This window comes from Notolabrus celidotus, chromosome 13, assembly GCF_009762535.1.
Source record: "Notolabrus celidotus isolate fNotCel1 chromosome 13, fNotCel1.pri, whole genome shotgun sequence".
Taxonomy (NCBI): Eukaryota; Metazoa; Chordata; class Actinopteri; order Labriformes; family Labridae; genus Notolabrus; species Notolabrus celidotus.
This window is the reverse complement of record NC_048284.1, coordinates 3263132-3280080: the sequence shown is the minus strand read 5'-3', so window position 1 is coordinate 3280080 and position 16949 is coordinate 3263132. Positions and strand designations below refer to the sequence as shown.

General features: G+C 44.6%; 1 protein-coding gene across 1 annotated transcript in view; it reads right to left on the bottom strand.

Moving 5' to 3' along the window:
* Window positions 1–835: 835 nt before the first annotated feature.
* The window catches only part of igf2r (insulin-like growth factor 2 receptor), a 49956-nt gene continuing 33842 nt past the window's right edge, over window positions 836–16949 (bottom strand). Inside the window, exons 41-50 of the mRNA XM_034700101.1 lie at window positions 15747–15981; window positions 13638–13774; window positions 13323–13440; window positions 11184–11330; window positions 10866–11050; window positions 10587–10773; window positions 9198–9344; window positions 9038–9107; window positions 7007–7294; window positions 836–5698 (exon numbers count right to left, since the gene is read on the bottom strand). Coding sequence (XP_034555992.1) covers window positions 5540–5698; window positions 7007–7294; window positions 9038–9107; window positions 9198–9344; window positions 10587–10773; window positions 10866–11050; window positions 11184–11330; window positions 13323–13440; window positions 13638–13774; window positions 15747–15981 — 1673 coding nt within the window. The 3' untranslated portion in view covers window positions 836–5539. The remainder of the gene's footprint in view (window positions 5699–7006; window positions 7295–9037; window positions 9108–9197; window positions 9345–10586; window positions 10774–10865; window positions 11051–11183; window positions 11331–13322; window positions 13441–13637; window positions 13775–15746; window positions 15982–16949) is intronic.

Here is a 16949-nt window from a genome sequence, read left to right as displayed (position 1 = left end):
TTCTTGCTTTCTTTTATTCCTTTTTCCATCCATTTCTTTCTGCTGTCTCTCTTTTGTTTCTCACTTGTTCTTTCCATATATCTTCATCCTTTATGTCTTCTTTCCTTTCTATACTTCTTTCTTTTTTTCCTTTCTTTCTTTCTTTTTCTCTTTGTTCTTTTCATGTTTCTTCATCCTTTATGTCTCCTTTTCCTATCCCGTCCTTTCCTTCTGTCATTCTTTTACCATTTATTCTACTCCTTTTCTTTCTTCTGGTCTCCCTCAATTTTCTCTTTTCTTAGACCTTTCTGGAGTCCCTGAGCTCCCTTGTCTCGTAGGTTCCTGCTGCTGTAGACGTGCCAGACTCCAGCTGCTACAACTACTACTATCCGTCTCTCCACTATCATCTCTCTCTCTCTGTTCATCTCCCTCTATCCCTCTCTCCAACTCGGTCTCAGCAGATGTGTGTCTAACATGAGTCTGGTCCTGCTGGAGGTTTCTGCCTGTTAAAGGAAGTTTGTCCTTGCCACTGTAACTTGCTAAATGCTGCAAAGTGCTCTGCTCATGGTGGATTAAGATGAGATCAGACTGAGTCCTGTCGGTAAGATGGGACTGGATCTTATCCGGTCTTGATGTTGGGTCTTTGTTAATAATAGAACATAGAGTACGGGGTAGACCTGCTCTGTTTGGAAAGAGTCTGAGGAGAACATTTGATGTGATTGGGTGGGTTTTGACAGATGAGAAATCAAGAAGCTGGATCTGGTGGGGTTCAAGTCACTTAAGATAAATCAGATTAAGTCTCAGGTCTTCAGTTCTTCCATTTCCTGTCTGATGAGTCAGAGAACAACAGCAGAGATAAACAGCAGATCTTATTTATTCAAATAATGCAATATTTTTTACATCAATGTCTTTCTTAAATAGGAAAACAGGCAAAGAGCTGAAAAACAAAACCGGACAACGAAACTTACACCAACTCAAAACAAAAGAACGCTCTCCCACCGTACCGCCGAGTCATCACAGAAAATCTCTTGTGCTTCCCGAGTTTGTTTGTCCGCCCGTCCCGATCTCAGACTCCGGGTTTAGTATCACCGAGTGTCACAATCTCTGCTCGAGTGTGGACAAAGAAAAAAAAGCACAAGAGCGTTCGTCCATAATGAGATAGAAAAGGAAGAGGTCAGGACCGTACCATGCAGATAAGTCACGAAGACTTCGGCGATGAAATGCAAAGATGGGAAAAGGGCTTCGTGTACGAAACGGTCTCTCTGTGATGAGTGGAGCTGCTACATCTTCAAAACACAGGTTGATGCTTTTATACCCAATCAAACACCCTCAATTAACATCTGGGATTACAATTAAAGAGCTGTGAGAGCAAAAAAAACAAACAATGATAGCTAATTTAATTAACCTGTCGTGTGTTTTAACGCCATCACCTCCGTCTTTAACCTCCCCACGGTACATTTGTCTTAAACAAGTCATAGTTTGAGATTATAGACGGTTAAAGGATGGATGACATTACATAACAGGTGCCTAAAAGTGAAGCCGAAACATTCAGAGCTCCCTCTACTGGCTTGCTGCAGTACAGCTCATAAACCCCGCCTCCTCCATGTTGACAGATGGGACATGGTTTAATCTTCAAAATCAAAACACGTCGTTCTCAAACATCCTTTCCGTCATGATAGCGAGTTATTATCGTGCTTGTGTCCATTTTTCTGATTCGTGTTGTTTTGATCGTACCGACCGGAGGGGGCTTTAACGTTTATCGGCAAATAACGTGTGTTTTCGTTAGCGTAAAGGGCAGGAAGTCAACATCCCGGCTCCATTAATTGATCTCAAATCGATGTAACCAGTGCATGGTGTCTGCTCAAGATGTTTTGGCTTCACTTTTGTTCACAGGGAGGATGCCGAAGCACGTCGTCCATCATTTCGTACAGTCGATATTTGAGATTAGTAGCTTAATGAAGCGGTCATTCCGCGGGGAACCTTTTAAAGTCACATGAGCAGAGAGATTCATGAGAAAGAGGACATTTTTCTGCTTTTTGACATTCGTGAAGTCGAGAAATTTAGCGAAAAATTGCAAGAAATTGTCCTCCGAAGAGTTCAACTCAAGTCAGTGATGTTTGAAGTGATCACACGGAGAGTAAGTTGGGAAGTGATGCTGCCTTTCTTTCAAAGTATAACAGAATAACTCAGATTTTAAACCCTGACGTCTCCAGTGTAAACACCAGATCATGTTTTTTTTATCAACATTCTACAAAAGCTTCTTTACATTTTTTACGTACAAAGCTTTAGAAACTTCCTGAATCTTTAACATTTTTGATTGATTGATTGAGAGGATATCTTACCCATGACATCATCGTTTATATTTAACACCTAAACTCTGAGAAGTGATTCCGTCGTCTGTTCCCTTTCGCGCCGAATCAAACGAACGCACATTCACTCATAAATATTTTCGACTGCAAATCAAAAACGATAAAAAAGAAGAAGAAAGTTTCTCTCCTGTGAGAGTACATTCACTTAAAGTGTTTGGGGAGGTGAGAACACCTTCAAAGAGTCTCACTTAACTTCTACTGTAAAGTGAAATAGATACCCAGGCTCTTGTTTGATCAATAGTTTGATTAATGATGTCTGCAGAATGTCAGAATGTGCTGAGAGGAGTTTTAAGTTGGCGCTGAAATCAATACTGACGCCGTTTTAACATATGATTTCTATATCGTCTTTTTAAAGGCACTGTGAGGAGTTTTTTGATTTCAGCCTCTTCATGGCCTCCAGAGTAAACTAAGATCATCAGTGGTAAGATTGGATGCTTTTTTATACTGAATACTAGCGCCTGTGTTTGGGTTCGCTGCAGATGAATGCTGAATATCTACGTCAGTCATTGGAGAAAATGATGACGCCTAAAGCCTGGTTTATACTTCTGCGTTGAATCGTCCGCTTAGCTCCCGTACCTACGCAGAAGCTTAAGGCCAAATTCCACCAGATCCGTGTCCGGTACGTCTCCGATCCGTCACAGCACCGGATCTGATAGGTTTCTATTCGAGTCAATGTGTTAACTTCCACTGGATCCACTCTGTCACATTCTGGCTGCGTCTCTGATCTGGCAGATCGGAAGGCAACGGATCTGATACGCAAGACTTCTATTATTTGCCGGATGCCGGAGCACGACGCATCAATCTCAACAGAGCAGATGGAGCGGGACAGGAAGTCAGGTTTCACCAAAACAAAATGAAAACATCCGGTTAATTTTCAGAATAAAACACTCTGTGTTATCACCAGATCGTATTTCACTTAACTACAACAACAAACCAAAGTCATGATGAGTGGAGACCAGGCCTGGAGTCAACAGGTCAGAGGTTTTCAGAGGACCAGAAAGACAACATGGATGAGGAGAGGAGGAGGAGGAGGATCCTTGATTCAGTGATTAGCGTGGGAAAACCTCGGTCACATGACTCCAGCTGTCTGGCGGTCCTGCTCCGTGCTGCGTTCCAAAAACGCAACCGGTGGGTGTTGACGGACGAGAGAGCATGGAGCCGGACCGCAGCGGACCGGAGACGGATCTGGTGGAAGTCCCGTGTTACGTATGTGCACCTCCTCCCAAATGTAACTACACTTGGAATCAACGTGGACTGCAAGCCCTGTGATTGGTCCGCTTGGCAGCTTGTATTTCCTGCATCTACAGCACTTCCTGGATCCCCGTGTATTTCATCTCCTCCTCTCTATTCGTCATGTAATCATGTCTGTATGATAAGCAGCAACATGTATCAGCTGAAGATTAACTGAACACGCTCTGAATCGCTGTGGAAAAGTAAACAGAGATCGTAGCGACTATCAGAGAGACCACACTGCCCTCTAGTGGTTCGGCGGAGTACTGCTGCACGACACGGACACATCAAAGTGCTCACGGCTGTGTCGTAGGGTTGAGGCAGACGTATAAACCAGGCTTTAGAGACAGGATGGAAACTTTATACTGCTCTCTGATGCCGTGCGGTTGAGATGGATAAAGATTCAAAGAAAGAAAGACATCTTTGCACGCATTGAACACATAAACCCGAGCATTAAGTCAAGTTAAAGCCACAAAGATTGATTTATTTTGACTCTCCAAAGAGGGAGAGCGACATGTTGGCAAAACTACTTCTGAGTTGGTGAATACCTGCGCTGAAATACAAAAACAGTGGTTACACTGTCGTCTTTGGCCGGGACTCAAATACTCGTGGAAACACTGGATTCAGTTTGATTTCTTTAAAGAGAAGAGTGTAAACATGATCAAATATCTTGAACACCTTTCATTCACCTGGAGAGAAAAACATCCTGATCACGCAGAGAGTTTGTGAAACTTGAATTTGGCAAAAAAAAAACAGGGCGTTACTGAGAGTGGATGCATCAAAAGAACAGATTGATAATGTTTATGAGAGCGTGTAAGCAGGAGAGAGAAAGCCCCTTCATCAGGGAGCAGGAGAGATATGGCTTTGACGGGGAAACAACCTACACTAACAACTTTCAACCTCTGTCCTCGTCTTCCATTCACACCTAAGGCCACCTCTCTTTTCACACAGAACAGAGATTCGTACGCACGATCAGCTCGGACATAAATAATCATAAAAACAAACACAGGTGAGCGAGTCACCGCTGGAGACAACAGACATAAACAATATATAGAACATTATCGCCTATGTACAACGTCTCTGATCAAAACAAGACACAAATCACCTGATGAAGGTATAAATTCATCGTCAGGAAGGCATCCCGCTCTCTCCTCCAGGGGGGGTGGGGGGGGGGGGGGTAAAGAGGAGGATCTGCTCTTGAAGCGACTGTAAACAGCAAGAAAAGACAAATGGCTGTCTTCATTCCCTTTAGAAACAAACACGAGCGACACCTTCACCGCCTCGGACCGAACCAGCACCCCGTTACTCTCTTAAATAGCCGATCGTTTCACTCCAAACGTTGACAAACTGCTTCCTGACGGAGCCGCTTTGACTTGGAGAAGTTAGAAAACGCCGTCCTGACAGGCTGGAGGGCGATTCAACAAACAAATAAACAACAACAGAAGCTTTCCTTCTTATTCTCTCTGCAGTGAGGCATGAGGACAGTGTGAGCTCAGCTAATGATGCTACAATAAAGTGCTAAAGCAATGGCACAGCTTCCAGAAGAAAACAAAGGTTTAAATTAATCACACGCCTCACTGCGTGGCGCCCCCCGCAGGCCTGTCAGGACCGCGTCCCAGAAACCAGACCAGAGCAAAGCGGCTCCTGGGAAGCGAAAGTTTAAATCTTTAAACAGAAAAATGCAAAAATAGAAAGAATTTAAATAATCAGCTATCAATAAATAAGAACCCATGTGCTAACATCGACAGTCTGTAGACAGTGGACTGGATAGAGTCTGAGAAGGTCGAGTAAAAGGTGCAGTCCAACCAAAAATAATCCCAGAAGAGAGGAAAAAGGTTTCTGCTTTCAGAGTGTTGTCGGCTTCTCGTCGCTGCTGCTGCTGCTTTCATGGAGACATTCACTGAGAGAGAAGAGTTCAGACTGGATGGATGAGGAAGAAGGGGAGGGGAGGGGAAGTGACATCACACCCTGAGGAGGTCCTCGTCACTGTCGTCCTCGTCCCGTTTCCTGTTGGCTGCCGTGTTGTTAGCCTGGTTGAGGCCTGAGGGGCGGGGTTTGCTGCTCTTCCGCTTTCTGTCGGACTCTTCCAGGAGGCCGACCAGGTCTTCATCGCTCTCCTCCTGGGAAGAAAAGACAGATGTTAACTTTTGTGGGCAGATATGAACAGCAGGATTTAATAGCGTGTGTCACTCTGCTCTGCTCTCAGTCACAGCCACTACACCCCTGTTATCTCTCACAGGTTTGCAAATACTGAGGTTGTGTTAGATCCCTTTCAACCAACGCGACCTTGGTCCCAGTTCAAGGCTGGTGCTTGCACTGGTTCGGAGCCGGTTCCACCTTGCGAACCAACTCGGCACCAGTTTGTATTTCCAGTGGCTAAAGTCTGTGGAAAAGCCACTTCATGACATCACTTCTACGTGAACGCTTATCCGAGCAGCGCTAGCGTGAACGTTCCCTCGCAATAACAACGATGGCGGACAACGTAGCATGCTTGCTTGGGTTGCTCCTGGCTTTTCTTAATCATGAGGTCCCGAAGAGAACTAATCCAACTTTACCAAAACTTCTGTGCTACTCGTCTTTGTTATTTTTTCGCAGCAGGAAAATGGTGGAAACTTGTTTGTCTTTGAGACAGTTTCATGGCCGGTTCGGAGAACCGTTTTTTCCTGTTTCGACTGCGAGTGAACCGGCCCCTGGCCGGGAAAACCGGTTCCAGAACAGCTCCAACTCTTTGCTGGTCTAGAACCTCAAACCGCTTACGTCAAGGGCGAGGGGCGGGGTTGCCGTGATCAAAAACACAAACCAGACGTGTTTCCGCCATTGTCTGGCAGAGAAAAAATTAAAAAGACTAATGGATTCCAAGGCAAAGCGGGGGTCACTCAGGAGACAGGCTGCCGTTGTCCACCATCGTTGTTGTTGTGAGGGAAAGTTCACGCTGGTGCTGCTGGGGAAAGCGGTCACATAAATGTGACGTGATGGCGTGCCTCTTCCACGGGCTCGAGCGGGTGGAAAAACAAACGGGTGCCGTGTTGGTTCGCGAGTTCAACCTGCTCCGAACCAGCGTGAGCACCAGCCCGGAAATACAACCCGGTTCACATTGGTCGAAAAGAGGTAACAGATGCAGAGGTGGAAAAACTCCAACTCAAATATGGCGAGCGCTCCAGAAGAACCTGTGCAAATAAAATGCACATGTGGTGGAAAACCTGACCCCAAATAGGAGGAAGCAACTGGAAAGTTTTGCAGCCAAAATACAACCCGGTTCACGTTAGCATCCACGTCGGACGAAACTGTTCAGAGATTTCTGTGGCCGTGATGCATTTAAGGACATTTACCAGTTATTCTTATTGTTAGATATTTTGCACTCCCTTTCCGTTTCTGTCTGAGTTTTTCCTCCCTGCCTAGGTTTGTATCTGTTCTTGAATATCTGATACCTGAAGGAAGGCGCTGCGATGGACGGTGGAGGGCCTTGAGAGCCCGGAGGATTTCAGCACTCGAACCCCGGGGACGCTCAGCACCTCGTCCTCGCTGTCGTCGTCGTCCTGCTCGTCCAGAGAGAACGAGCGCAGTCCGTCCGTGTTCACCGTCTTGGTCTTGATGTGGCCGTTGCCGTGGTTGCTCTTGCCCCTGTGAGAGGACGAGGAGGACGATGAGGGAGGGGCCTCTAGCTCCTCCATCAGCCACTCCATCTCCTCGTCACCTCCTTCCTCGTCCATGTTGACCTGGGGGAAACAATCCAGTTATTTCAATCAGGTGAAAGCAGCAACACCAAACTGTGAAGGTACAATACTGCATATACTTCAGCTTTAAATACCAGGAATGTTCTCTATATCTTTGGAAACAATAAATAATCAAAAGCAAAAAAAAATCGTTTTTCATTGACTGTCCTTCTCAAAAACCTCACCTTAAATAATACACACTGTACCTTTAAATACTACACACTGAATACAATGTACCTTTAAATACTACACACTGTACCTTTAAATACTACACACTGAATACAATGTACCTTTAAATACTACACACTGCACCTTTAAATACTACACACTGAATACAATGTACCTTTAAATACTACACACTGTACCTTTGAATACTACACACTGTACATTTAAATACTACACACTGTACCTTTAAATACTACACACTGTACCTTTAAATACTACACACTGTACCTTTACTTACTAGACACTGTACCTTTAAATACTACACACTGCACCTTTAAATACTAGACACTGTACCTTTAAATAATAGACACTGTACCTTTAAATACTACACACTGCACCTTTAAATACTAGACACTGTACCTTTAAATAATAGACACTGTACCTTTAAATACTACACACTGCACCTTTAAATACTAGACACTGTACCTTTGAATACAACACACTGTACCTTTAAATACTACACACTGTACCTTTAAATAATAGACACTGTACCTTTGAATACAACACACTGTACCTTTAAATACTACACACTGTACCTTTAAATAATAGACACTGTACCTTTGAATACAACACACTGTACCTTTAAATACAACGCACTGTACCTTGAAATACTACACACTGCACCTTTAAATACTACACACTGTACCTTTAAATACTAGACACTGTACCTTTAAATACTACACACTGTACCTTTAAATACTAGACACTGCACCTTTAAATACTACACACTGTACCTTTAAATACTAGACACTGCACCTTTAAATACTACACACTGTACCTTTAAATACTAGACACTGTACCTTTAAATACTACACACTCTACCTTTAAATACAACACACTGTACCTTTAAATACTACACACTGGGCCTTTAAATACTAGACACTGTACCTTTAAATACGACACACTGTACCTTTGAATACAACACACTGTACCTTTAAATACTACACACTGTACCATTAAGTACTACACACTGTACCTTTAAATACTACACACTGTACCTTTAAATACCAGACACTGTACCTTTAAATACTGCACACTGTACCGCTAAACACTACACGTTGTACCAGGCACTCCCAAAACACATGAATAAATGTGACCTGAGCCCGTTAGATGACACTTCAATGAGCTTTATTTTGAATAACACTTCCTGTATTTGTATTCTTTGCTGCAGAAAAGTCTTAAAAGTATTCAAAATCTGTGGTTGTTTTCGTGTTTTCCAAAGAAGTGCATGAAGAAGTGACTTCAAAAACAGTAACATAATCATTATCAGTGTTCCTGTTGTTGGCATGAGTCAGTCTGAGTTGTGTAATCACCAGAGTTTTGTGTGATAAAACATGTTATATGACGATAACATGTGCAGGAACAAGACTGCAGGTGTGTTATCTGCATGTGAACATGAACTAAAGAGTTGCAAAGTAACCAAATACTTAAAGATCGTCTCTCTGAGGGAGAAGGCGTGGACTTTACCTCAAACACACTTCAATCTGAGTTTCTGAACACATGAAGACTGGATAATCCTACCTTTGAGTACTTATAGGAGACCTGGTTTCCTCTCCTGCAGCAGCCCGCCACCTTCTGGATCACCAGCTCTCTGAGAAACGTGCAGACAGGAGTTCATGAGAATCCAACAGAAGCTTCTGCTAACATCTTTAACTTAATCTGAATTAGTTTAATGCTTCACCTTCTCTCTCTCTTGTGCAGCAGAAGCCCGAGCAGACACACCGCGAGACCCACCAGCAGGAGCGTCAGCATCACCCCCATCGCCTGAGTCCGCCTTGAGAGAATTGGAGCCTCGCTGCCGTCATCGTCGTACGACTGGTCAACAGTCCTGAAAGGTGACACAGAGAGAGAGACGACTTACAAATCTGCTCTTCACATCCGGACTCAACTTCCTGAAACAGGTAGAAACCTCCAGCAGGACCAGACTCATGTTAGACACACATCTGCTGAGACCGTGTTGGAGAGAGGGATAGAGGGAGATGAAGAGAGAGAGAGAGATGATAGTGATGAGACGGATAGTAGTAGTTGTAGCAGCTGGAGTCTGGCACGTCCACAGCAGCAGGAACCTACAAGACAAGGGAGCTCAGGGACTCCAGAAAGGTCTACGGTTAGTAACTTTAATGGGACAGGGAGAGAGAGAGGAGAGAAGCCTATTCTTAAGAGTAGAGAAGTTTTCTGCCTCCCGGACCCTGACTGGTAGATGATTCCAAAGGAGAGGGGCCTGATAACTGAAGGTTCTACCTCCCATACTACTTTTAGAGACTTAAGATACGACGAGCAGGCCAGCATGTTGGGAGCGTAGTGTTCTAGAGGGGTTATAATGCACTATGGGCTCTTTAAGATATGTGTGGTAAGGACAAACTTCCTTTAACAGGCAGAAACCTCGAGCAGGACCAGACTCATGTTAGACACATATCTGCTGAGACCGTGTTGGAGAGAGGGATAGAGGGAGATGAAGAGAGAGAGAGATGATAGCAGGGGGGACGGATAGTAGTAGTTGTAGCAGCTGGAGTCTGGCACGTCCACAGCAGCAGAGATCCATAGGAACCTACGAGACAAGGGAGCTCAGGGACTCCAGAAAGGTCTATGGTTAGTAACTTTGATGGGACAGGAAGAGAGAGAGGAGAGAGACAGGATCCCAGTGTGTCAGTCTAAGCCTATAGCAGCATAACTAAGAGCTGGTCCAAGCCTGATCCAGCTCTAACTATAAGCTTTATCAAAAAGGAAAGTTTGAAGCCTACTCTTAAAAGTAGAGAGGGTGTCTGCCTCCCGGACTCTGCCTGGTAGATGATTCCAAAGGAGAGGGGCCTAATAACTGAAGGCTCTACCTCCCATACTACTTTTAGAGAGTGTAGTGTTCTAGAGGGGTAATAGGGCACTATGAGCTCTTTAAGAAACATAGGGTAAGGTCAAACTTCCTTTAACAGGCAGAAGCCTTGAGCAGGACCAGACTCATGTTAGACACACATCTGCTGAGGCTGAATATGAAACAGGAAATGTGATACAGATTCAACACGCCTCCTTAAAAAAAGAGAAATCTAAACTCTACATGTTAAAGTGTTCCTCTTACGTGAGTCCACACACGGCGTTGGTGTGCCACACGAACAGGTACTGGCACCCGTCCGTCTCCAGCATGAACTCGGGGATGCCGAGTCCCGCCGACGGGCTGCAGTGAAACATGATGGTGGACGACACCATCTTTGTTTTCTCACGCCCGCACTGAGAGTCAGAGGGAACAATCACATCCAGGTTTCCTCCTGAGGACGGAGCAGAGAGGTTCAGGATGGAGATTAATGTGACGTGTGCAAACCTCGTCAGAGATGTGATCCTGACCTGAGAGACGGATTACCTTTGATGTAGTACTTTGCTGTGCTGGAGGAGCCGATCTTGCGTCTGTAAGCCCCGTTGAGTTTGACCTGGCAGATGTTGGCGCCCACACAGTTGGTCAGGGAGTTGTTGGTGATGCCGGAGAGCTGGATGTGGTAGATGTAGCGGTCACCGTTCGGGCGGATGTCTCCAGACGCCTGATGGTGACTGAGAGGAGGAGGAGGAGGACGGGTCAAACAAAGATGAACCAATCAAACTTCTCTCCACTTTTATTATTTGTAAAGCATGAGGACGTGTATAAAGCCTCAGGTGTGCAGGTGTAGTGTGTTCTCTGGGTCACCTGAAGTAAAGAGCTCCCAGACTGAGGTTGGCTCCCGTGTCAGGAACCTGTATCGTCCCGTTCTTCATCTCCACCTCGCGCTGCTTCACCGCACACGCAGACCGAGTCTCCCAGCCAATCACAAACTCACACGTAGCCTCGTCAAACCTTACATACACACACAAATACACACATCAGGACTTTACTCTTAGCATGGACACAGACTGAGAGACATTGTAGTCTCACAGAACCCTTAAAACATGTGTTTGCTTGCTTGTTTTGTGTCGGCCTTTAACATTGGCTATGTGCTGGACTCAGTTTGACTCGAGCAGAGCACAGCAGGGATTAATATCTCCATCATCATTTTTCTACCTGTATGAAGGTGTGTTTTAACTGAGACTCGACGGTGGATGAAATAAGCAGGCTATGGCTGCAACTCGTGGGGCAGGAGCAACCGCAAATACCATAACCCTAACACCATAAACTAAATTTGTGTCCCTTGTGCTTCTGGATGGAGGAGTTTTACAATCTACCCAGCTCCTCACAAGGGTGATTGATTTCAAAGTATAACTACAGTGTAAAAGAAGGATAATAGTCCTTTTTACACTGTGTACCAGGTGGAACTATGGAATACACCTTTAGATCACTGTGTTGTTGAGTTAGAGTAGCAACATCACTAGATGGCGCTTTTGTTTTTGTCCTTGAAGTCAGTTTGAGCGGTGCTCTCGCTGTGGATGTATACCTGTATCCAAGCTCCTGTTTTCTTTTGCCTCAACACTAACGTTCATGTTGGTGTGACTACTGTTTGTTCATGTATGATAAAATAGGGCCGTACTATCAGGCTTTGTAAGGTTGATGTGTAATTAATAATAGACAACAAGCATTGTGGATTGTCCAGTTTTGGCTAACTTCACCGTCTACAAAGCTCTCAAAAGCACAATCTATGGAGAAACACAGACCAGGTTGCTAAATGTAGCTTCCTCTGACGAAAAGCACATGCTATCGCCAAGAAATCCTTCAAAATAAAAGCCCCCAATTATGATTGTAATGGAGTGCCCTTAATATCAATCAATCTTTATTCCAATAGCGCCAAATCACAACAAACGTTATCCTCAGACTCTTTCCAAACAGGGCAGGTCCGTACTCTATGTTCTATTATTAAGAAAGACCCAACATCAAGACAGGATAAGATCCAGTCCCATCTTACAGACAGGACTCAGTCTGATCTCATCTTAATCCACCATGAGCAGAGCACTTTGCAGCATTTAGCAAGTTACAGTGGCAAGGACAAACTTCCTTTAACAGGCAGAAACCTCCAGCAGGACCAGACTCATGTTAGACACACATCTACTGAGACCTAAAATAGAAAAATAAAGTCCATCTCTCTCTTTTTGTCCTGCTAACCTCAACTCGGTCTCGGTAGATGTGTGTCTAACATGAGTCTGGTCCTGCTGGAGGTTTCTGCCTGTTAAAGGAAGTTTGTCCTTGCCACTGTAACTTGCTAAATGCTGCAAAGTGCTCTGCTCATGGTGGATTAAAGTGATGTCTCTTTAAATAGGGTAACAAAGAGTACCTGCTCCTTTTGTGTCAGGTGTCTGGAGATAACTTATTATGGGTTGGTGCCATTCAAATAAAAATTGATTGATTGACAAGATATATGGACAAAAAAAATCACTGAAGAGACACCAAGGTATAAAAAGAAACGTCAACTCTCAAGTTTTAAGACATAGAAGAAGAAGAAGAGTAAACCTTTATACTTGACTGATATATAAAGCTACTTTAAAGCCTTCACTGTCACACGTTCATCCTGAGATTCAGACGTATGTCAGTGAATAACATGAAGTCCGTCGTCTGCGTTGAGTCTCACGCAAATGACGTTAAAGCAGAGACATTTTAACTCTGAATACAAACATGCTGATCTGTCATTAACCGACCCTTAGAAACCACAGAGTGAATGAGTGATGATGTAGAGTGTGGTTTCTCCTTCTGCATGTTTGGAAGTTTAAATATTAAAACTGAAGTTGCAGACGATGCAAACTGTGAGCACATTCTTTGTTTGATTCCTGAAAGCGTGACCTAAGTGTCGTTCAGCTTTCTGTCAAGTTAGCTTTCTTCTCCTAGTTGAGTTGAAAATGATTGAAGGGGGAAAGTGTTCTTTACCTGATGAGTGCCGGGTGTCCGACAGTGGAGCCGCAGCTCAGCTGGATCACGGTCTTGGCCTTCACTCCGTTGCTGCAGACCTCGTCTCCCGCCGAGTAGCTCACAGAGATTTTTCCATCTGCAGAAGCGGTTGGAGATCGTGATCATGAACTGTTCTTCTACTCAAAGTCTAAACACAGCTGTGAGGAAACAAGAGCTTACATAACTGCTGCTTGTTTCTATCTTTACTCTGATGTTACAGCAGCTTTTGTTGGATGTTACAGGGCCCTCAAAGATATCTGAGCTGAATGAAACATGCACGTCTTGACTTCTCACCAGCGTAGCTCATTTTCTGGGTGTAGACTCGGCCCAGGGTCTGAGTCTGTCCTGCAGCTGAGTGTCGGCACACCGTCGCTCCCTCCGGACAGCCGGGTAATCCACCGTGGATACTCTGACACAGGTTGATGAAATACCTGAGGACATGAGGAACAGGAAGTGTCTCACTTTTGAACAAACTCAAGACTCAGTCTTGAAATCGTGCTGGATGACTTTGCATGATTGTTGATCTTTTACAGACTGTGTATTCACTGAGTTTATTTGAAGTTCTCTTTATATCAGAGATGCAAAACATACCAGGACATCTAGCTGTAAGTTAACTGTGACTCTGCTGCAGTCAAATATCCACCACTGAGAGGAAGATGTATTCTCCACTAGGCGGTGATAGAAGCAAGGAAGGCAATCTAGACCGTCTATGGTCTATGGTCTATGGGTGGATCCCAAAGCTCTTCACTGCAGTCTCCTCTCTCCTATGTTGTTACTGACCCGCCATATTAAGTGGCATCCCAATGCTTTTAACAATGCTTGGAGGACAGAGGAGAGGACAGAGGAGAGGACAGAGGAGAGGACGGAGGAGAGGACAGAGGAGAGGACGGAGGAGAGGACAGAGGAGAGGACGGAGGAGAGGACAGAAGAGAGGACAGAGGAGAGGACAGAGGAGAGGACGGGGGAGAGGACAGAGGAGAGGACAGAGGAGAGGACGGAGGAGAGGACGGAGGAGAGGACGGAGGAGAGGACAGAGGAGAGGATGGAGGAGAGGACAGAGGAGAGGACAGAGGAGAGGACGGAGGAGAGGACAGAGGAGAGGACAGAGGAGAGAGGACAGAGGAGAGGACAGAGGACAGAGGAGAGCACAGAGGAGAGGACAGAGGAGAGGACAGAGGAGAGGACGGAGGAGAGGACAGAGGAGAGGACAGAGGAGAGGACAGAGGAGACTAATTGGAGGAGTGATGAGAGAGGACACACAAGAGCAACCTTGGTGGAAGACTTTTCGCTGATAGACACGCCCCCTTCTCGAATTTCACTCACTGATTGGACACTTTAGCGGCTTGGACTTCTCTGAAACTTCACCAGAGTTTAATAACGGTGAAAACACGGACCTTTAAACAGTCACTAAGGTTGCCCTGAAACAGATCATAAACATACGTCTGTTTCTAAACATTCAGTGTGTGATGAGCTGAGATTAAAAAGTGTTTGATGAAAGTTTAAAGCATGATCAGTAATTCCTCCTGTTCATTTTCCTGTTGGGTCTCGTCTTTTTCTTCATGAAGAGAATTATTCTTTCTTTCTTTCTTTCTTTCTTTCTTTCTTTCTTTCTTTCTTTCTTTCTTTCTTTCTTTCTTTCTTTCTTTCTTTCTGTAACCAGGTAAGAGACTCATTGAGATTTAAAACCTCTTTTTAAAAGAGTGTCCTGGCCAAGACGGCATCACAAAACAGGTTACAACACACAACAAGCACACAAAACAACACAAATAGAATACGGTCACAGTTTCACATGGTTACATGATTACACAGTGCAATCACAAGATCCAGTTGAGCTTGTTTCTCTGTATTTCATGATTGACTTGAATTCCCCCAGAGTTACAAGATGTGTCAGTTTCAAGTCCTTCTGCCTGAGGCCTCCTACCGGCATGTGACTCCCTCCACTCTCTCCCAGTTTCCTACACTACCCACTGTCCTCTCCTCTATCAATAAAGGTGTAAACTTTCTGTACTATAACTGCAAAATAGAAACAAACACTTGTTAAATTTCCTGTCAGGTTAATTAAGTTTGATATAAGGCTGATCATTAATGAGCACAGGGTTTGAAAAATTTCTATTTTCCCGGTAACTTAAAACAGATCTCCTTGTTTCCTCTCTCCTTCTCTTCACTTCCTTGCATCTCTTGTGGGAGGGACTTAGACACAAGTGAACGATGCAAGTGGAGGATGGAACTTTAGAGCTTTGGGATCCACCCTATATCATTCATTCACGCCTCAGCTTACAAGAGAAAGAGATAATGCTTCTGCTTCAACAGTGAGTCCTCCTCTGTTAAAAATATCTCTTCACTTTACAAGAGGAAGGTCTCATTATTTAAAGTTCTTAGAGACAAACACACGATGAAACTTACGAGTCTCCCTTGTGGCTGAACTTCCACGGCTCGGTGAGGGACGACAGAGTCCGGAGGTCGAAGGTCTGATGCTGGCTGACCAGCTTACACTCCATCTTCCTCGGGGGACAGACGCTGCTGGTCCTCCACTGGAAAGTGGCCGAACATCCTGACGTCTCAGAGAGCAGCTGCGGGGAGCCGTGGCCTGCTGCCTGGTCGCAGGTGAACAATATGGAGGACTGTTGCTTACCGGAGGCTGCGAGTGAGAGAGAGAGAGAGAGAGAGAGAGAGAGAGGAGGTAGATTTAAAGGTGACATATCATGCAAAATGGACTTTTTAATGGTTCTCTACCTGAAATATGTGTCCCTGTCTACAAACCCCCCGAAAATGAAAAGAATCCATTCTGCCCCTGTTCTGATTTCTCCACCTTTCTGTAAATGTGTGCTGAAACGAGCCGTTTCAGATTTCAGTGTTTTTCATACGTCACAACAATATCCGGTCTGTAACAGAAAGTCAGAGCTCGGAGCTTGTTCAGCCCATAGACTGTATAAAATACAACTCAACCCCTCCTCTGTTTTTCATTACCTGCACACATGTGTGCTAACAAGGAGCTTAGGAGGGAGGCATGCTAGTTGTAGGCTGTCTTAATAAACACAAAGGTCGGTTTTACTCCCCACGTCTGCAGATTTGAAGATCTAGTGGATGATTTTTATTTGTCATGGATAAGTGCTAGCGCTAGTTAGCATAGCCACATAGCTACATGTTCGTAGCTGTGTACCAAGACACACGTCGACATACTGACAAATAAAACAACAAGAAACACTAAATCTGTGACCAATGGTTCAGAAAGGTCCTGCTGCAGGCGCCTCTCCGTCAGGATCAGATTCTGGATCAGATTCAGAGGGTTGAAGTAACGCGGGTCTGTGAGCAGCCAGGTATATTCAGCCAACATGTAAACATTAGATCAATGTGCTGGACAGCCGAGGCCACATCCACTTCCTGAGGGGGCGTGGTCAGAGAGCTCATTCTCATTTAAAGGCACAGACACAGAAAACAGCCTGTTCTGAGCAGGGCTGAAAAAGAGGGGTTTTCAGGCAGACCAAAATCTGATTTCAAAGTGTTTTTATGAGCAATAAACTTTGAAGACATATTTTGGAGACCTCTTAGACCAATATATTATGTCACCTTTAAATGCTCATGTGACAAAATGCAACAAGAGTTATG